The 18,477-nt window shown below is 42.2% G+C and overlaps 1 protein-coding gene across 1 annotated transcript in view; it reads right to left on the minus strand.

Moving 5' to 3' along the window:
* GLRA1 (glycine receptor alpha 1) overlaps positions 1 to 18,477 on the minus strand; it is a 242,693-nt gene that overhangs the window by 12,975 nt on the left and 211,241 nt on the right. Inside the window, exon 8 of the mRNA XM_082256006.1 lies at positions 9,678 to 9,824. Within this exon, the coding sequence (XP_082112132.1) occupies positions 9,678 to 9,824 (147 nt within the window). The remainder of the gene's footprint in view (positions 1 to 9,677; positions 9,825 to 18,477) is intronic.

Below are 18,477 nucleotides of genomic sequence, written 5' to 3' on the forward strand. Positions count from 1 at the left end.
TTACTTTCTGTTATCACTATGGGACAGGAAGTGAAGGGAAATCTCCTCGATAGGACACAGATGTCAAATAAGTGACAGGGGTTATAACTTTCGCTTACTCTATCTGAAACTAAGAAAAAAATGTTTTATTTATTTAGCACAGGCATTTTCATATCGCTGACAATTTTTACGCAGCACTTTACATTATATATATATATATATATATATATATATATATATATAAGTGTATGTAAGTCTATGTATGTAAATGCCTGTGTATATATATATGTATATATAGTAATTATATGTCAGTCCCTGCCCTCAAGAAGCTTACAATCTAAAATCCCTAACTCACATTCATACATACACATACTAGGGCCAATTTAGACAGGAGCCAATTAATCTACCAGTACTTTATATATACTTTAATGAGCCAAGCATATTACCCAGATCATCAGCATAATCTGTGCACTTAATGGTGTGGATGCCTAAATGACTCTTGCTCTCTCTGTTTTAAAATTCATATTATGTCTAGAGAAGCCTTGTCGAGGGTGCTATACAAAATGCAGGTGCAAAGCAGGGGATCCTTATTCCTGATCCGGCTCTTAAAATGGGGATCTCTTCCACAAGGAGGCAATTGTTACTGTGGGGGCACATTTAAAGAAACCAGATAACAGAAAATTTCCTGTGCTGCTAACCAATGAGATTCCAGCTATAATTTTTTCCACTGCATTTCAGAAAATGAAAGCAGATGTCTGACAAATTGCATTGGGGAACATTTTCTTTTTTTTCCCCAATTTTCTATAAATCTGTTAAACTGTATCCACCAGATATTTTTATGTTTTGCTAAACATAAAAAACTGTTTATTTATACAGTATGACCACTGAATGAATCTGTATGCATGAATGATTTAAGAGTATATATATATATATCCCCTGGTTTGCCTCTGCCACCCACCCACCCCAGACATTAGCCTCAGTCAAATATTACAAGAATGTAATACCAGCTTCATGTAATACAAGCCTGAGCACCATCCTGTGCAACTGTGGATTTCTTACAAGGAACAATGGTAAATGAGGGATTCCACTCTACTTTTGTTTCAGTGAGAAGAACAGCTCTACGGAATGAGCAATGTCCAGTGGCAGAGTCCTCCTGGTATTTTGTCCTATCTATCTGGAGGTCTTCAGCTGAGGCTTTGGACTGCCAGATGCCCTGTTAGTGAACTGATCTATAGCACAATATCAGAAGACCAGGACTTTGCTGCTGGACATAAGCATATGGTGTTTTCCACTCGTTCACTAAAGATGGAAAACTGTTAAAAGAAAGCGTACACCTCTTTGAAAAAAAAAATATATATATATATATATATATTTACTATATTGCCCTCATACCTGGTGGATCCATTCTCACCATCGTGCAGTCCTAAAGTACTCATCCAAATTTTCCTTGAAAACAGTTGTGGCTCTAAGGCATGCAGTAAATTTGAAAGAAATCCTGAGAGCAGTGGGAGGAGAGGATAGCATGCAGTTCCATTAATATGTGAAGAGCGGTATCCCTGAATGTACTTTTGTACTGCTTACTCTACAGAATTCCACTAATAACTTGAAGATGGAAGCATGCACAGCTAGAGGGATACTGGAGAAGCTTTCAATTAGACAGCTGCCCTAGGTCTGAAGACATGCAGTTGACTTTTAAGTAGTAAGTTTGAAGCCTGATTGGTCTGTGCCTAATTCAGGAAAGCCTTGCAACAGTTTAGTTACTAGTTCTGACAGATTCAGGTAGTTCTTATTTCTTACACTTTAAGAATATGCGATTCTGGCTGCGACAAATTCAAAAAGAACTACTGCCAGTTCAAAGATTAGGAAATTTATGGTTATTAAGACCCACAGTGACCTTGCACACAGAGACACATCAGTGCTTGGGGTGGGCATGTACAATATGTGCTGGGAAGCCATTATAAATGTGATAGTTTCCCTGCACAGGGCTCCACTGGTTGCTATGAAGCTGGCAGCTGAAGGCATCCTAGCAACCACTGACTCATAACCTGACCCATTCAGCTGATGGGCAGGAAATTCCCCAACTGACAGATGAATGCTAACAAAGGGATAGGGATTCTAACTGATGTCATTACCCACAAATGGCAATGTTCATATCTGAACAATCAGACTCCTAGCTAACAACTGAATGAGCCAATGGTTGTTATGACGCTGCTGACAGCAACCATTGCTGCTGACAGCAACCATTGCTGCTGTGTGACCGAGGAATGGGTGCATTGCTGAACCTATACTGAGTATAAGGTGTCCAATATGGACACCCTGGCTTTGGCATCATGCAATAAATTCATGTACAGTGCCTATTTCAGTCAGGTACTTGAATTTGTCACTGGCACTGACATTTGTAAAGAGAAAATTCTAAAAAGTATCTGCCACACCATTTATAAATTTCAGTGCCTATCTCATACTAGACCCTGAGATTGCCCCTGCATACCACAGTTCACACAGCTAGCCAATAGAGAACTGCCAGCATTGCACTGTGGGAAGCTATAGGGGGCACAACAGAACTCCAACTTTGAGCTCAAGGTGAGGTCTTCCTGTGGTGTCACCAGAGAACATTTTCTATCAAATGAATGTGGGAACAGGCACTTTGCAGAGCCCGCTCCTAAGGACTAGCATTTGTTGGACATGTTTTGTTGTATGACAGCCATGTTTTACCTTGTTATCCCATTCTGCTTTTAAACAATTTAAAAAAAAAAAACAAGACCAAAATTGTCAGTTTATAATTTGCAGTATACTGTATATTTAAATTAGGCTGTAAGGAGATATGATGTAACAAACATACCAGGTACCCATTTTTTGTTAATATTTGCCAAGACAGCTCCATTGTTAAAACCCTTCTAAAAACAGTATTTAGGGTCTATTGCTTGTGTTTGATGCTTGCCTTGTGTCTTGGTAAGCCCAAGGCAATCTACTTTAATGGGATTACCATATCTGCATTGGGGTTCCCAGGCCATTAAGGCTGTATGAGGTCCATAGTAGACTCCTTGCATTTACCATGAGGAATCTGTACCCTTCAAACTCCATTTCTAAACTTGCTGATTACCATTAACTGATAAGGTGGTGCCTCGGGGCACAGCTTGATATCCCTACTGTGGCCTTATGATAATGTCAATCACCCTAGGCTCTGCGGAGCGCAGGTACACTTCTGGCATATGTCTTGATTGTCTCTTTCTCCTAATGGCCTTGGCTAACTGCCCTGTGATTCCCACCAGCTATGATTTGACATTACTTTTGTCTGGCTTTTATTTTTAAACATTGCACTACCACTGGATTTGTAAGCAATGCTGACCTACCAAAAGAGATACAGTAGAAGATAGATCACATTTCCCTTTATACAGAATTGCCTCCACAGAGCAATTTTTCTCCAGAATTAAAATACAGACTGCAACGGTATTTTCAATCTCTGATTAGTGGGATCAGCACTCTGCGGTGCTGTAGTAATGAATAACATCAATTATTTTGTTCTCTCAGAGAAACCTATTAAATATAACATTACCCATTCACAGCAGAGCAGGCCGCAGGGCTTGAACACACTGATGGGGAAATAAGAGACTTTATATTCCTGTAACAATATCAGGAAGCTTCATAACCTCTAAAAAAAACCCTGTCTGGAAGTAGCTTGTATAATTTAAGGATATCCAACTTCAACCCTAAAGCAGAACTTTAACCTCACTCACCACACTCACCATTCTTTGTTTAGCCATCAAGCCAGGGAAAGTCAGGCCCCAGTAGGAATGTGAAACAAATTCAGAGAGGGGCACAGAAGAAGTTTTTTTGGTTATTGAAGGGAATAGCAGGCATTGAGTGGTGTTTGCTGAACTTTAAAGTAAGATGAAAGGTTCATTAAAAAAAAGCCCAGATACTGTTTTTTTTGGGTCCCCCCCCCCCCGCCAGTGTGCCTGGCCCCTTCTCTTCAGCCAGTGTCCCCAATAGCAAGCCGCTTGCTCTGGGGGCACTGGTTCATGCTTGCTCTCGAGCCCCACTCTATATGTCCATAAGACACACAGAGCCATTGCTCGTCCCCGCCTCCCTCTCTTTCCTCACTGGCTGTAATGGACAGTAGCAGGAGCCAATGACTTTCTCAGCTAATGAGGAATGAGAGACCCAGGAGAAGCTCAGCTCTCATACACATTGCTGGATCGAGAGGGGTATTAGGAGGGGCTGGAGGGCCGCTGCACATGGAAGGTTTTTTATCTTCATGCACAGAATGCATGAAGGTAAAAAAACCTTGAGCTCTTAAAACCACTTTAAGGCAGACTTTAAAAAGTTATAATAGAGTAAAGGATAACTTTAAGGTATCTACAGGCATACAAAATGTTTGCGTAACCACTTGTCTACCAAGGTTTGTTTAATAAATGGAAATGTAGACAAGTGGTTAAATCAAGTGATCACTTTTTTAGGGTTCTTTATCCAATGTTTCGGTGACAACCCTACAAAATGGGAACTGAATTCATTTTGAAGAGATTAACTTTAATTTCCTGTTGCATTTCCAGGACATGAAGTGAAGGGAAACCTCCTTAGCAGGTCACAGGCAGTAAAAATATCTTGAAGGGGGGTTTTAAACCTTCTTTACTCTGCCTAAAATTTAAAATTAAAAAAAGAGGGGTTGGACTTTAGATAAACCTTAATTTTCCAATGATGGTTAGAATGGGAATCAGTTGTATGTAATATATGAACACTTTGGCCTTCACAGAAACTCTTATCTTAAAATCAATTGTTTGAAAAGGAATATCATTCCGGTCTCCCTTAATACTATAATTAGGGTGTTAGGTGTATAAATGTGCACTATCAGTCAAATGGTGGGGCAAGATTATTCCAAGATTGTTCTACTGAATGAAGGCTTAACGAAAATATTTTTTTATTATGTTGAAATTGGGGTAATTTCAAGATTTCTCCAGAACCATAATTTCTTAGCAAACAGCCTAATACATTATAAGAGCTGCCTACACCCAAAACTGATATTTCAGGTTAGTCTTGGTGCCATATGGTTTAATTAAAGTATATCTACATTCAAAACATTTTGATTTTGGATAGAATTGGGATTTTTTTTCCTGTCTGTGTTCCAAAAGAGAGATTTTTTTTTCAATTCTTTTCCTATAGACACAACAGGGACAGAGATGAAATCCATGCAATATGAGGGAAACCCAATCTTATAGACAGTAGGGATGATCAAACTTTTGAAAAGTTTGGTTCGACCAGAACACCTGAACTTCCCAAAAGTTCGGCCCGGATTTCAGAACCCCATTGAAATCAATGGGACCCGAACTTCGGTAAACAAAAAACACAATTTTGAAGCCCTAAAACCCAATAAATGCCCCTAAAAAGTGCCTAGGGTTCTGGGTCATGCCCCAGGGACTATTAATCACACAAAAAAAGTTCTTAAAAATTGTCATTTTTGATAGAGAGACAATTATTGAAAAAATTATTGAAAAAAAAAAATGAGATTTCTTTGGATTTAGTGTCTGGGGGTCTAAAAGGTGTACCTGTGAAGTTTCAGCTCTGTAGCATGTACAGAAACAGAAAAAAAAGTTTGTTTGTATTAGAATTGCAGTAGAACAGGATAGTGGCTTCGCTATTTTCACAACCGGCTTTTTGTTGCAGGTGTTTAAAGGGCTTTTTTGTGGATGTTTTTGGAGGCAGGCATGACATCTGAACTTCTGTGTAGGGGTATATACTGTATACACACATGTATGTATATATACACATACACATATATAGGTGTGAAAGTAGCAGAACCCTATGGCTGCGCTAATGAAATTATTAACAGCCATAGGACTTCGCTCCTTTCACACCTATATGTGTGTATGTGAATAAATACATATAAGTGTGTGTGTATATATACCCCTATACACAAGTTCAGATGTTATGCCTGCCTCCAAAGACGCCCAAAAAATGCCCAAAAAAATGCCTGCTTCAAAAACGCCTAGGTGTGTTGTTGCAGGCGGTTTTTTTTTTGGGCATTTTTTGGGTGTCTTTGGAGGCAGGCATAACATCTGAACTTGTGTATAGGGGTATATACACACACACACACTTATATGTATTTATACACATACACACATATAGGTGTGAAAGGAGCAAAGTCCTATGGCTGTTAATAATTTCATTAGCGCAGCCATAGGGTTCTGCTACTTTCACACCTATATATGTGTATGTGTATATATACATACATGTGTGTGTGTGTATATATACCCCTACACAGAAGTTCAGATGTCTTGCCTGCCTCCAAACATGTCCACAAAAAAGCCCAATAAAACGCCTGCAACAAAATGGCCAGGTGTGAAAGGAGCGAAGCCACTATCCTGCTGTAATGCAATTCTAAGACAAATCATCTTTTTTCTATGGCGGTCACCCTGACATGGAAGAGTTTGGTCACCCTGCCATAGCAGTCAGAGTCAGTTAACCCTACACTACACTACAGTCCCCTGACACTTAACACTTTCCCTACAGACACTAGATTATTAAATCTAACTATAGTGGAAAATAATACCCTAACTACACTAGATACCCCTTTCCTCACACTAATAATTGCTAAATGACACTTTGAAGCAGGAGTAACAGAACTGCTTCCACTCTCTTCCACAGCCCCAGTATTAAAATGCTAGAGATTTGGCGGGGCTATCTTATATACTGGGGGGCGTATTCACTACTGATTGGCCTCTGGACCCCCTAGTCACTCCAATCACATTCCTAGCATCCTCCTGCCCCCTCAATTGGCTTTTACTGATGGTTCTGGTCCAATCACAGGCTTTTAAAGCCCAGTTCCTGTCCCATTGCATTTTGGTCGGTTCTGGTTGCCGAATTCCTCAGCAAAAAGTTAAAAATTCGGCCAAATTTCGAACAGTCAATGTTCGGGTCGAACCGATGGTCGACCCGAACCGTTCAATCATCACTAATAGACAGTTGTCATCAGAATAAGTTTCCCTACCTGGTGTGGTAGTATCTGGTGACTAGCTAAAATTTTGGAATTTCCTCTCACATTAAGTCCAAGGACAGTGATCACCTGGAAAAATAGATCGGCGAATCTCTGTAATAGGGACCCGGACAGCAGCAAAATCTGAAAACTGAACAAATGTTCCTAATCCTTCCCCACACTAAACCAGTGTTAAAGTGGTTGTAAAGTCTCAACGTTTTTCACCTTAATGCATCCTTTTCCTACCTGAGCCTGATCCGATTCAGCGATGTGTACGAGCGCAGCAGCTCCAGCTGCTGTCTCTCTCCTCATTGGACAGATTGATAGCAGCAGGAGCCATTTGCTCCTGCTGCTGTCAATCAAATCTAGTGACTCGGGTGCAAGCCCGCATGGGTACCCCCAGGGAAAGTGGCTTTCCATAGGGGCACCTGATGAAGAGGAGAGGCCTGGAGAGGGGCGGGGAACCCGAGAAGAACAGGATCGTGGCTGCTGTACAAAACAATTGCACCATGCAGGTAAGTATAGGCATGTTTGTTATTTTTATTTCAAAAGAAAAATAAAAAAACTAGGGTTTACATTCCCTTTAATTTCGTCAATGAAAATATTTTCGTCATTAGGTTAGTCCAACTGCATGTTTTCAGTGATGAAAACTAAACAAAAATAAAATTCTGTTTCAATATAGATGACTAAAATACCACTTAAAATAAAATGGCGTTTTCATTAAAAAAAAAAAACTAAATCGAGATTTCACGTTAAAATTAACAGTGGTCAAAAAGCAATATTCTTGTTTTTTTCAAAACTTGATTTTATTTAAGATGTTACTTGATACATGTTTTTGTTATTAACAGAGAACTGTAAGGCCTCTTTCTCACGGGGCGGATCCGCTCGGCGGACTCCGCTAGCTCAGCGGGGATTGCTTTGTTGATCCCCCCGCTGATTAGGCGGATGATAGGGTCCGTCTCTGCTGACTGTGCAGAGATGGACCTGTCAGAGTCCTGCTCTCCTCTATGGGCAGATTGGATAAAAACGGATCCCATCTGATCTGACCCGCTGGATGGATGGGGAACGTATCGCCATCTGTCTGTTTTCAGTGGATCTTGTCGAATCAGATGACAGACGGGTGTCAGCGGACACATCTCTGCTGACATCCGCCTTTCCATAGAGGAGAATGGCTGGCCCAATCAGGTCTGCCTGAAAAAACAGACAGGCGGACCTGATCGGTCAGATCGTGTGAAAGGGGCCTTAGGCCTCTTGCACATGATACTCTTGTTTGAGCATCTACTTTTCAGACTTTTTTTTGCATGCATTTGCGCATGTTTACACGCATTTTCGCGTATATGCGTTAATGCAAATGCATGAAAACTTCTTTCACTGCACTTCTTTTCACTTCTTGTACTGCACAATATGTAAATGGACATTTGCGCACATTTGCGTGCATGAGTTGTAAATTACTGACTAAAAAAATGCAGATTTTTCAATTTTTTTATTTATTTTTTTTACTGAAAAATGCATGGCGCTGGTTTACAAGCCTGTGTGCATAAGCACATTACAATTAATAGGCTGTATTTTAGCTCAGTAAAAAAAAAAAGTCATGTTGAGCTTTTTCCAGCTGCAGTGTGCAAGAGGCCTTAAAGTGTTTATATTCATGTAATATGTGCAATGGCATTACAGCCAATAGAGTGTACAGTTGTTTGCTTTTTTTATATTTTAAAGTTGCACTTCTGTTTGTCAGAAAGCAATATTTTTCTTTGTTTATAAAACTGGAGATTTTAGTTGTTTAAAATAGTTTAGTGATACGACTAAAATGAATACAAATCAGATGACTAAAATACAACTAAAACTAAAATGACATTTTAGTCAAAAGACTGACTAAAACTAAATCAAAAATTGACGTTAAAATTAACACTGATCTAAACGTAAAAAAAAGTTTTGACTTTAGATTTACTTTAACTCACTGGCCTTTTCTGTCTTTGGAGGATCTTCTCATTACTATGACCACTGCCAAGTTTCATGTTCTTGCAGCTCAAGTCCAAAATAATGTATTTCACATTACACACTGTCATTTAGGAGTATAACTCCATTGCTCATATTTTTAGGCTCCATGTACACGGGACGTTATTAAAAGTCCCTTTGAATGCTGGAATTTTTAGGACGTTTGAAACGTCCGTCCAGTCGCATTTGTACCCGCGTTTAGCGGGCGTTTAGGGGCGTTTAGGGGCGTTTGCGTTTAGAACCGTTCCTAGAGGTCAAAAAAATTATTCCCTTTAAAATGGAAAAACGCGAACGCTAAACGCGGGTCATCGCGTTCGGACGCGTTCGGATGCCTTTGTGCGTTTGAAACGCCGGGAAACACACGTTCGAACGCAAATAATTGCATTCTAAAAAAAGTCCCTGAACGCAACTGCCTGCAAATGACTGTAAACGACCTGGTGTACATGGACAGATAAGATAAAATGTAGATGGGTTCAGGGGCTTCTGAAAAAAACGCCCAACTGCTCCTAAACGGCCATTTCCAGCGTCCCGTGTACATGGAGCCTAAATGACCAAAGAAGTGCAGCAGTGGTGGTTATACAGGAAGATCTCTGCACTTGTGTCCACATGCAAGTTAAGAAGTCATGGGGTCATTTAGGGGTTTACACACAACTGAAATACTCTTTTGGTAGCACCTATCCTTCAACTGGACACCTATCCTTCAACTGGACCTCATAGCAGGCCTCAAAGGGGGGGTTACCTTGTGGTGTCGTCGCCTCCTCCTAAAACGTAGAAGCTCCTTGTGCTGTCGTGAGACAAAGTTGACAGCGGCGTACTCCAACAGGGCAGAAAAGACAAAGAGCAAGCACACTGCCATCCAGATATCAATAGCTTTCACATAGGACACCTGGAGAAAAAAATCACCGTCATACAAGAATGGAAATAGCTTTATTAACATTATCATAACTAATAACAACTGAGATTCTTTTTCATACTTTTTTTAATTTAACGGTTTATATCTTTGGGGTATCTTTATGAATACCCAGGGTTGGCTGAAGCTGGCCATGGACATCTGAGGAAATCAGATGCGCATGTACACTACTCAAAAAAAATTAAAGGGAAGGAACCTCATTACTTAATAATTAGCATAGTGTATGGATTGGGAACTGGTTTCCTCCATAGTGATCCTGAAGGGGGACCTTTGGGGTTTGTGTTTTTTTTTTTATTACACAGGAAGGGGTTTGGGTGGGTCTATTGCTGGTATGTTTTTTTTCTTGATTTACTGTCGAGGATAAATATGAAGGCTTGGTGACTGTTTTTGTATTGTTGGAACATATTTATATGTAATGCAGTGCTTGTAATTTCCAGCAATAATAAAAAAAAAAAAAAAAAAAAATAAAAAAAAAAAAAAATTAAAGGAACACTTTGAAAACACATCAGATCCCATTGGGGAAACATATGCTAGAAATTTATACTAATATGGACTAGGTGATGTGTTAGGAATGAAAGGATGCCACATCGTTTGATGGAAATGAAAATGATCAACCTACAGAGGACTGAATTCAAAGACACCCCAAAAATCAAAGTGAAAAAATTATGTAGCAGGCTGGTCCATTTTGCTGAAATTTCATTGCAGCAACTCAAAATGGTACTCAGTAGTTTGTATGACCCCCCATGCTTTTATGCATGCCTGACAACGCCAGAGCATGCTCCTAATGAGAAGACAGATGGTGTCATGGGTAATTTCCTCCCAGATCTGGACCAGGGCATCACTGATCTCCTGAACAGATTGAGGTGCAACCTAGCAGTGTCGGATGGATCAAAAAGTGTTCCTTTATATTTTTGAGCAGTGTCTAATCAGATGATGATGTCACAGTATCTCATCCCAGTTTCTGCCTAAACAGGAAGACTCTGGTTGTAAAGGTTTTCATGTCTAAGCAATGGAGGGGGGGGGGGCACATATAACTCTGGCACTTACCAGCAGCGTATTTAATCTGAAATAATACTACAGCTATTTAAATAAGGCAGGGCTCCATTCTGACAGGGGGAAAGTGATGAATTGTGTCCCTGCAATGCAGGGAATAAAATCCACCACTTCCCTTAGTAAAAGCAGCACACAGTTTACACAAAAACACTGGTGAGGCACACGTTTACCCCTTTATTCGCCCTAGATGTTTAACCCCCTGTCATTAGTACAGTGACAGTGCATATTTTTAGCACAGATAATTGTATTAATGTCACTGGTTCCCACAAAGTGTCAAAAGTGTCTGTTGGTGTCCGATTGTCCACCGCAATATTGCAACCCAGCTATAAGTCACTGACTGCCATTACTAGTATAAAATAACAAAAAAAAAGAAATCTGTATATATCCTATAGTTTGTAGACGCTATAACTTTTGTGCAAACCAATCAATTTACGCTTAATGGGATTTTTGTTACCAAAAATATGTAGCACAATACATATTTGCTTAAATTTATGAAGAAATTTGATTCATTTATTTATTTTTATTTTTTTTATTGGGTAAGTTTTATAGCAGAAAATTAAAAAAAATGGATTTTTGTAAAATCTTACCGTAAAATCCTTTTCTCTTAGCTCATCGACAGACGTAGTCCTCGGTGATACACCACCTTCGGGTTATGTTACCTCCGCAGGAGCAGGACTAGACAGGAAATTAAAAAGCTCTGGCCACACCCTAGGGGCAGTCCCAGAGGGTATATCCTCTCTCTCTCTGCCTCAGCAAATCAGTTATGTGAAAAAGCAGTGCTTAGAGAATTTAACCCAACCCAACTCCAAAACAGAGGGGCGGGGACTACGTCTGTCGATGAGCTAAGAGAAAAGGATTTTACGGTAAGATTTTACAAAAATCCATTTTTCTCTAGCGCTCATCGACAGACGTAGTCCTCGGTGATACACCACCTTCGGGACGTCCCAGAGCAGTATCACAACTGAGGGGTGGGAAAATGGAAATCAAATCCCAATCTAGAAGGCCCAACCGGTGCCAACTAGAAGTTTACAATGCTCATCCTTAATGATGAGACTCAACAAAAAAATTTTCAAACAGAAAAAAACCCTCGAGGTAGACCACCGGTCTCCTCAAATTGCGGCCTGCAAAACCTTGCGGCCAAATGAGGCATCCGCCGATGCCGTCACATCAATTTTATAGAATTTTGTAAAGGTATGTACCGACGACCAGGTGGCCGCCTTACATACCTGGACCACTGACGCCTGATGGCGAAAGGCCCAGGAAGTACTGAGCGCTCGAGTGGAGTGCGCCCTAACAGGGAACGGAGGACTCTGACCCTTAATAGAATAAGCCTGTACCACCGTCTGTCTAATCCATTTGGCAATGGTTGCGGCAGATGCAGGCAAACCCTTTCTGGGGCCATCCGTGATCACAAAAAGTGAATCCGTCTTACGGGATGATTCCGTAGCTTTCAGGTATACCCTGATTGCCCGAACCACATCTAAGGAATGCAACGCATGTTCCCGATGATGCTTGGGCTGAGGACACAAGGAAGGTAGTACAATATCTTCATTCAGATGAAAATCTGAAACCACCTTAGGAAGAAAAGATGGCTTAGGATGAAGTACTACCTTATCCCTATGAATCACTAGGTATGGTGACTGGCATGATAATGCAGCCAGTTCTGACACCCTGCGAGCAGAAGTAATAGCCACCAAGAAGGCCACCTTCTGGGATAAAGTAAGCAAGGGAATCTCCCTGATGTTTTCAAAAGGAGGTTTCTGTAGAACCGACAAAACCAAATTAAGATCCCAGGGCGGTAAGGGCGCGCGGACTGGAGGAGCCAGGTGCCGCACCCCCTGGATGAAATTCCGCACCAAGGATTTGGTAGCTAACGGCTTCTGAAAGAAGATTGCTAATGCTGAAACTTGACCCTTGATGGTGCTCAAGGCTAGCTTCTGCTCAACCCCTTGTTGCAAAAAGGCCAATATTCGAGACACCGAATAGGTACGTGGAGGAAATCCTAAAGATTCGCACCACGCAATATAAGTCTTCCATGTGTGATAATAGACTTTGCTGGAAGTCGCTTTCCTTGCTTTAATAAGGGTAGGAATGACAGAAGTAGACAAACCTCTGTCCTTCAGTACTTGGGTCTCAATGGCCAGGCCATTAAAACCAGCGACTGTAAAGCACGAAGGTAACTTGGTCCTAGAGACCACAGACACTCCCTGAGACGAAGTTCCCACGGAACGTCTGCGACTAGCATGTCCAAGTCGGCCAGGCCGGCTTGAGGAGGCCAGCCTAGAATTTCTAGGACCACTGGCGCTGATTGGATCTGAACCAGGCGTCCCTAGAGCTATCTGGCCCCGACCATCCGAGAAAGTCTGGTCGTTTTCTGTTCCCACACATTTATCAGATACCTGATAGTTATCAGGAAGGGTGATCTTTTCTGGTTGAACCTCAGGGACCGAAGTCACCCGACTAGAGGCTACTTGGCCTATCTGGTCAACCAGATCCGATTCCTGTGAGGTATCGGGACTAATCTTAGGAAAGGGTAAAGGAAAAGATCTATTCAGGGAACGGTAACTACCGCTTCCTGTGGTACTTAAATGTTGGAAGGGAAGAATCGCACCGGTAGTAGTGGTTGATGCTCGATCTGATGTCCTGAATACCGGTGAAAACGTCCCCCCACCCTGAAACCGGGTGGGGGCGCACCTTCAGGCTGTGTACTCCTTTGCTTCGGGTTTGGCTGGGTTGGTCCTCTGCTTGTCCGACCAGCCCTTCTTGAATCCTCCTGGAGGAGTCTTGCCTTTCCCGCTAGTACCAGCCGGGCGCCCTTTATGGGCGGTAAAGAAAGGTCCTCGCTTGTTGCGAGGTCCCTTAGCTTTTGCAGCCTGTGGCAAGAAAGTGCTCTTGCCCCCAGTGGCATCCTTAATGATTTCATCTAGGTTGGCCCCAAATAGACGATTCCCCTGAAAAGGGAGATTGGTCAAGGTCTTCTTGGAACCTAGGTCAGCTGACCAGCATTTTAACCACAGCACACGTCTGAGGATTACTGCTAACTTAGATGCATGCCCTAATAAGGGAGTTGTGTCCAAGGCTGCGTCACAGATAAACCGTAGCCCTTGTATGATCTGTTCCATCAAATCAGATGTCTCCTGGGGAATATCTTTTCCCCTAAGATCTTGGCGTACCATTTCCGCCCATTCCGTAAGTGTCTGGGAAACTAGACCAATAACAATTACTGGTCTAAAAGCTGACCCTATCAGAGAAAAGATAGTGCGGGACTCTGCTTCTATCTTTCGATCCACCGGATCCTTAAAGGACGAAGTGTCCTCCACTGGAATAACCGTGGCTTTATTCAGCCTGGAAATAGGCGGATCCACGACTGGTGGTACCGTCCATTTCTTAATGATGGATTCCTCAAACGGATAGCGTCTAGCAATACGCTTGGAAATAGTAAAGGTACGTTTAGAATGCTCCCATTCTTCTTTAATCTGATTACCAAAACATTTAGGTACCGGAAAAGCCTTCGCCATCTTGATGGGCTTATTAGTACCGAAAGGCCTCTCTGTTTCAGTTGCCTCTGCCGGTAAAGCCTCAAGTTTTAAGGTTTCTTGCACTGCCACAACTAGTGCGTCCACCAATGCTTCTTCCTGAATTATAGCAGGAGAAGAAGCGTCCTCCTCACTGTCTGAGGGGGCTTTACCTGGGATAACAGCCCTTGCAGAGGAACCTGCAACTGCCGTGACCATCTCTGAATCTGAGTCAGAGGTGTCAGATGGTATAGGGGTAGGCGGGGGTCGCTTCCTTGACCCCCGTCCCTGACAGGCCGCCTCCACCCGAGCCACCATAGACTCCAAAATTGCTGTAAATGATTCTATACTCTGTGCACCGGCGGGTCCCGAGGCCCCCTCGAGGGAAACAGGTGGGGGAATATGTGTGGCAGGGTCCATGATAACTCCAGTTACTTCCTGGATAATATAAATCAAAAGAAAAAAACTTTTTTTTTTTTTCTGACCCCCAGCGCCACAAAAAGCCCCTTAGTGTTACCTGCTAGGGATCCCTATCGATCGAGAGAGAGAGAGATAGACCCCCAGGCTCACCACTTGATGCTCAGAGTTAAACTGCAACAGCTTACAGCGCTGTCCTGACAAACAGGAAGTCTTTTGGCTGGCTGCCCAGGAAGAAGGGAGGCGGCTCCGCCCCTCTGCACGCCTTCCGGCGCCTCCCCCAAGCTCCACGAGGTGTAGGATCACCTCAAACATGGCCGCCCCCATGCTGGAGACACGAGGCTACGCCAAAATGGCGGCTCGTGCGATCCAGCAAAAAAAATGGCGGCGGCCTGTGCTGACTAGCGGTGTGCTGCAGGGCACACAACACTCTCTCTGCATGGGGATATGGCGTGGTTGGCGGTACCGGCCCTGGCGGACCGCATGGCCGTTCGGGAGGCCTGCTAATAGCTGGAGATCTGATTTGGAAGGCAGTCTACATGTCCGTGGCTTCTGACTGGTAGGTAGCTTATACTTAACCCATAAGATTCCCAGAATGCCACAGATTACATCTTTAAAACATGTATACAATAGATTGTTAGCTCCCAAACCAAGCCTCCTGGCTTTTTGCACACATAAAATCACACTCAAAGTAGGAGGATTTGTGACATGTTATAGGATAGAAAGGACTCTTTCTTACCATACAGAGAGGGGCCCGCGTTCACCACAAACCCCGTCAGGGAAAAAGGGGGAACATACTACTCACCATACCGGAACCAGGCGGGCACCAACTCCTGACAGTACCCCTCTCCACCGGGGCGGGAGGGCTGTCGACCGATACGGACGCCGTGACTCATGGTCTTTGGCGTTTCAGCGAGACGTTTAACTCGCGGGTTCAGTCCTTTTAATGGGACTTTGTCGCGGCCGACTCAGCGTGGAGCTATGGCCTGCACGCGCTCGTAGGCTGAACTGGGGTGACCACCGGATCTCAACATCCAGCCCGTCGCCCAGTTCAGCTTTCTTGCTTGAAGATCTCACAGGAACACTGGAGAAAAAAAAAAAAGCTGTCTAAAAATCCTTTTAGAAAAAAATTCTTGCCAGGACCTAAGATCCCAGCAAGGTATCTAGGTCCTTACTCCTAACTAGACAGAAAATAACTGATTTGCTGAGGCAGAGAGAGAGAGAGGATATACCCTCTGGGACTGCCCCTAGGGTGTGGCCAGAGCTTTTTAATTTCCTGTCTAGTCCTGCTCCTGCGGAGGTAACATAACCCGAAGGTGGTGTATCACCGAGGACTACGTCTGTCGATGAGCGCTAGAGAAATATTGTTTAGTTTTTTTCCAAAATTGACGTTTATAGCACAAAAAATAAAAAACCCAGTGGTGATCAAATACCACCAAAAAAAAGCTCTATTTGTTTGACAAAAAAATCCAATTGTGCTCAGAAACCTGCATCTACACCCCTCATGGACTTATGACTCATAAGTTAAAAAGTTATTTTTATTAGGGAATTATACAAATATATAAAACCATACAAACATTACATCCATTTAGACAAAGGAAATACTATAAAAGGAACTAGTACCCTAGACATCAAACTGAAATCTAGGTTACTTGAACGAGGCTATTCAAAAAACTCTTGAAGAAGGCGTACAAAAAAAGACAAGGGCCGATCCAGTAATGATTCATTATTTACAAAAAGAAAACCCAAAAATAATAAAATAACCAGAATTATTATTCAATACTCTACACAACATGAACAAATCAAGCACATTTTCGGAAAATACTGGTATCTTCTTAGCATGGATCCATCTTTGGCTCCATTTGTACCCAAACAACCGATGATTACATAAAGAAGAGCCCCCTCTCTGAGAGATAATTTAGTTCACAGTGAGTTTAAATTAGAAAGCAAGGACAGATGTAGAACTTTAGGCACATTTATGTGCGGTAGCTGCAGCTATTGCAAACATATGGACACGAGGGCAAGCATTGTCCTGCCCAATGGCAATAAATTCAGGCCTATGTGAACTGCAAAACTCCCAGCGTGGTGAACCTACTCACTTGTGAATGCGGCTGCTACTACGTCGGGAAAACTAAACTTGAATTTTTCTACATTTGACAAGCATTATTAAAAAGGACTCTTAGCTTCCTCTTGGAAGACATAACGCCTTTGTTTCTGGAGATCCGACACCAAAGGTGAAATTTTTTGCCCTGGATCCACTCTAACCGACAGGTGGAGGTCTAAATAAAACCCTATTACAAAGTTAGCTTAGATGGATATTCCATCTTAGGGTAAACCTCGCCCCCTGGCTTGAATGAAGCGTTTAATTTCAAACCTTATTTGCCAGGCTTCCAATCAGGATCTTGTGAATTGGACCTTTAATAAAGACATAGTTTGTTTGGACAAGGTAGATGATGTGAAAGAGGGTTAAGCAAAATGAAGAAAAGGAATAGAGGTTTGTGTGTTTGTGTTTTTTTTTTATTATTATTTATATATGTCCATTTTTCTTCATGTGTAAAGTGAATTATATATGTATGGTCATTCAATGTTGTTGTATATTTGCAGTTCATTATGTATTGAAATTACTTTGTTAACTTGGCTCGCAGATTGAGCAATAACAATAATCTTGATGGGTTACATAAGCAGTATCTTACAAAAGTGAGTACACCCCTAACATTTTTGTAAATATTTTGTTATATCTTTTCATGTGACAACACTGATGAAATGACACTTTGCTACAATGTAAAGTAGTGAGTGTACAGCTTGTATAACAGTGTACATTTTCTGTCCCCTCAAAATAACTCAACACACAGCCATTAATGTCTAAACTGCTGGCAACAAAAGGGAGTACACCCCTAAGTGAAAATGTCCAAATTGGGCCCAATTAGCCATTTTCCCTCCCTGGTGTCATGTGACTCATTAGTGCTACAAGGTCTCAGGTGTGAATGGGGACTCTTTGGGAGGAGGTGTGTTAAATTTGGTGTTATCGCTCTCACTCTATCATACTGGTCACTGGAAGTTCAACATGGCACCTCATGGCAAAAAACTCTCTGAGGATATGAACAAAAAGAATTGTTGCTCTACATAAAAATGGCCTAGGCTATAAGAATATTGCCAATACCCTGAAACTGAGCTGCAGCACAGTGGCCAAGCCGATACAGCAATTAAAAAAGGACAGGTTCCACTCAGAGCAGGCCTCGCCATGGTCGACCAATGAAGTTGAGTGCACGTACTCAGCATCAAATCCAGAGGTTGTCTTTGGGAAATAGATGTATGAGTGCTGCCAGAATTGCTGCAGAGGTTGAAGGGGTGGGGGGTCAGCTTGTCAGTGCTCAGACCATATGCTGCACACTGCATCAAATTGGTCTGCATGGTTGTCCCAGAAGGAAGCCTCTTCTAAAGATGATGCACAAGAAAGCCCGCAAATAGTTTGCTGAAGACAAGCAGACTAATGACATGGATTACTGGAACCAAGTCCTGTGGTCTGAAGAGACCAAGATAAACCTATTTGGTTCAGATGTTGTAAAGTGTGTGTGGTGGCAACCAGGTGAGGAGTACAAAGACAAGTGTGTCTTGCCTACAGTCAAGCATGGTGGTGGGAGTGT

This window comes from Pelophylax lessonae (genome assembly GCF_965119305.1).
Source record: "Pelophylax lessonae genome assembly, chromosome: 4".
Classification (NCBI taxonomy): Eukaryota; Metazoa; Chordata; class Amphibia; order Anura; family Ranidae; genus Pelophylax; species Pelophylax lessonae.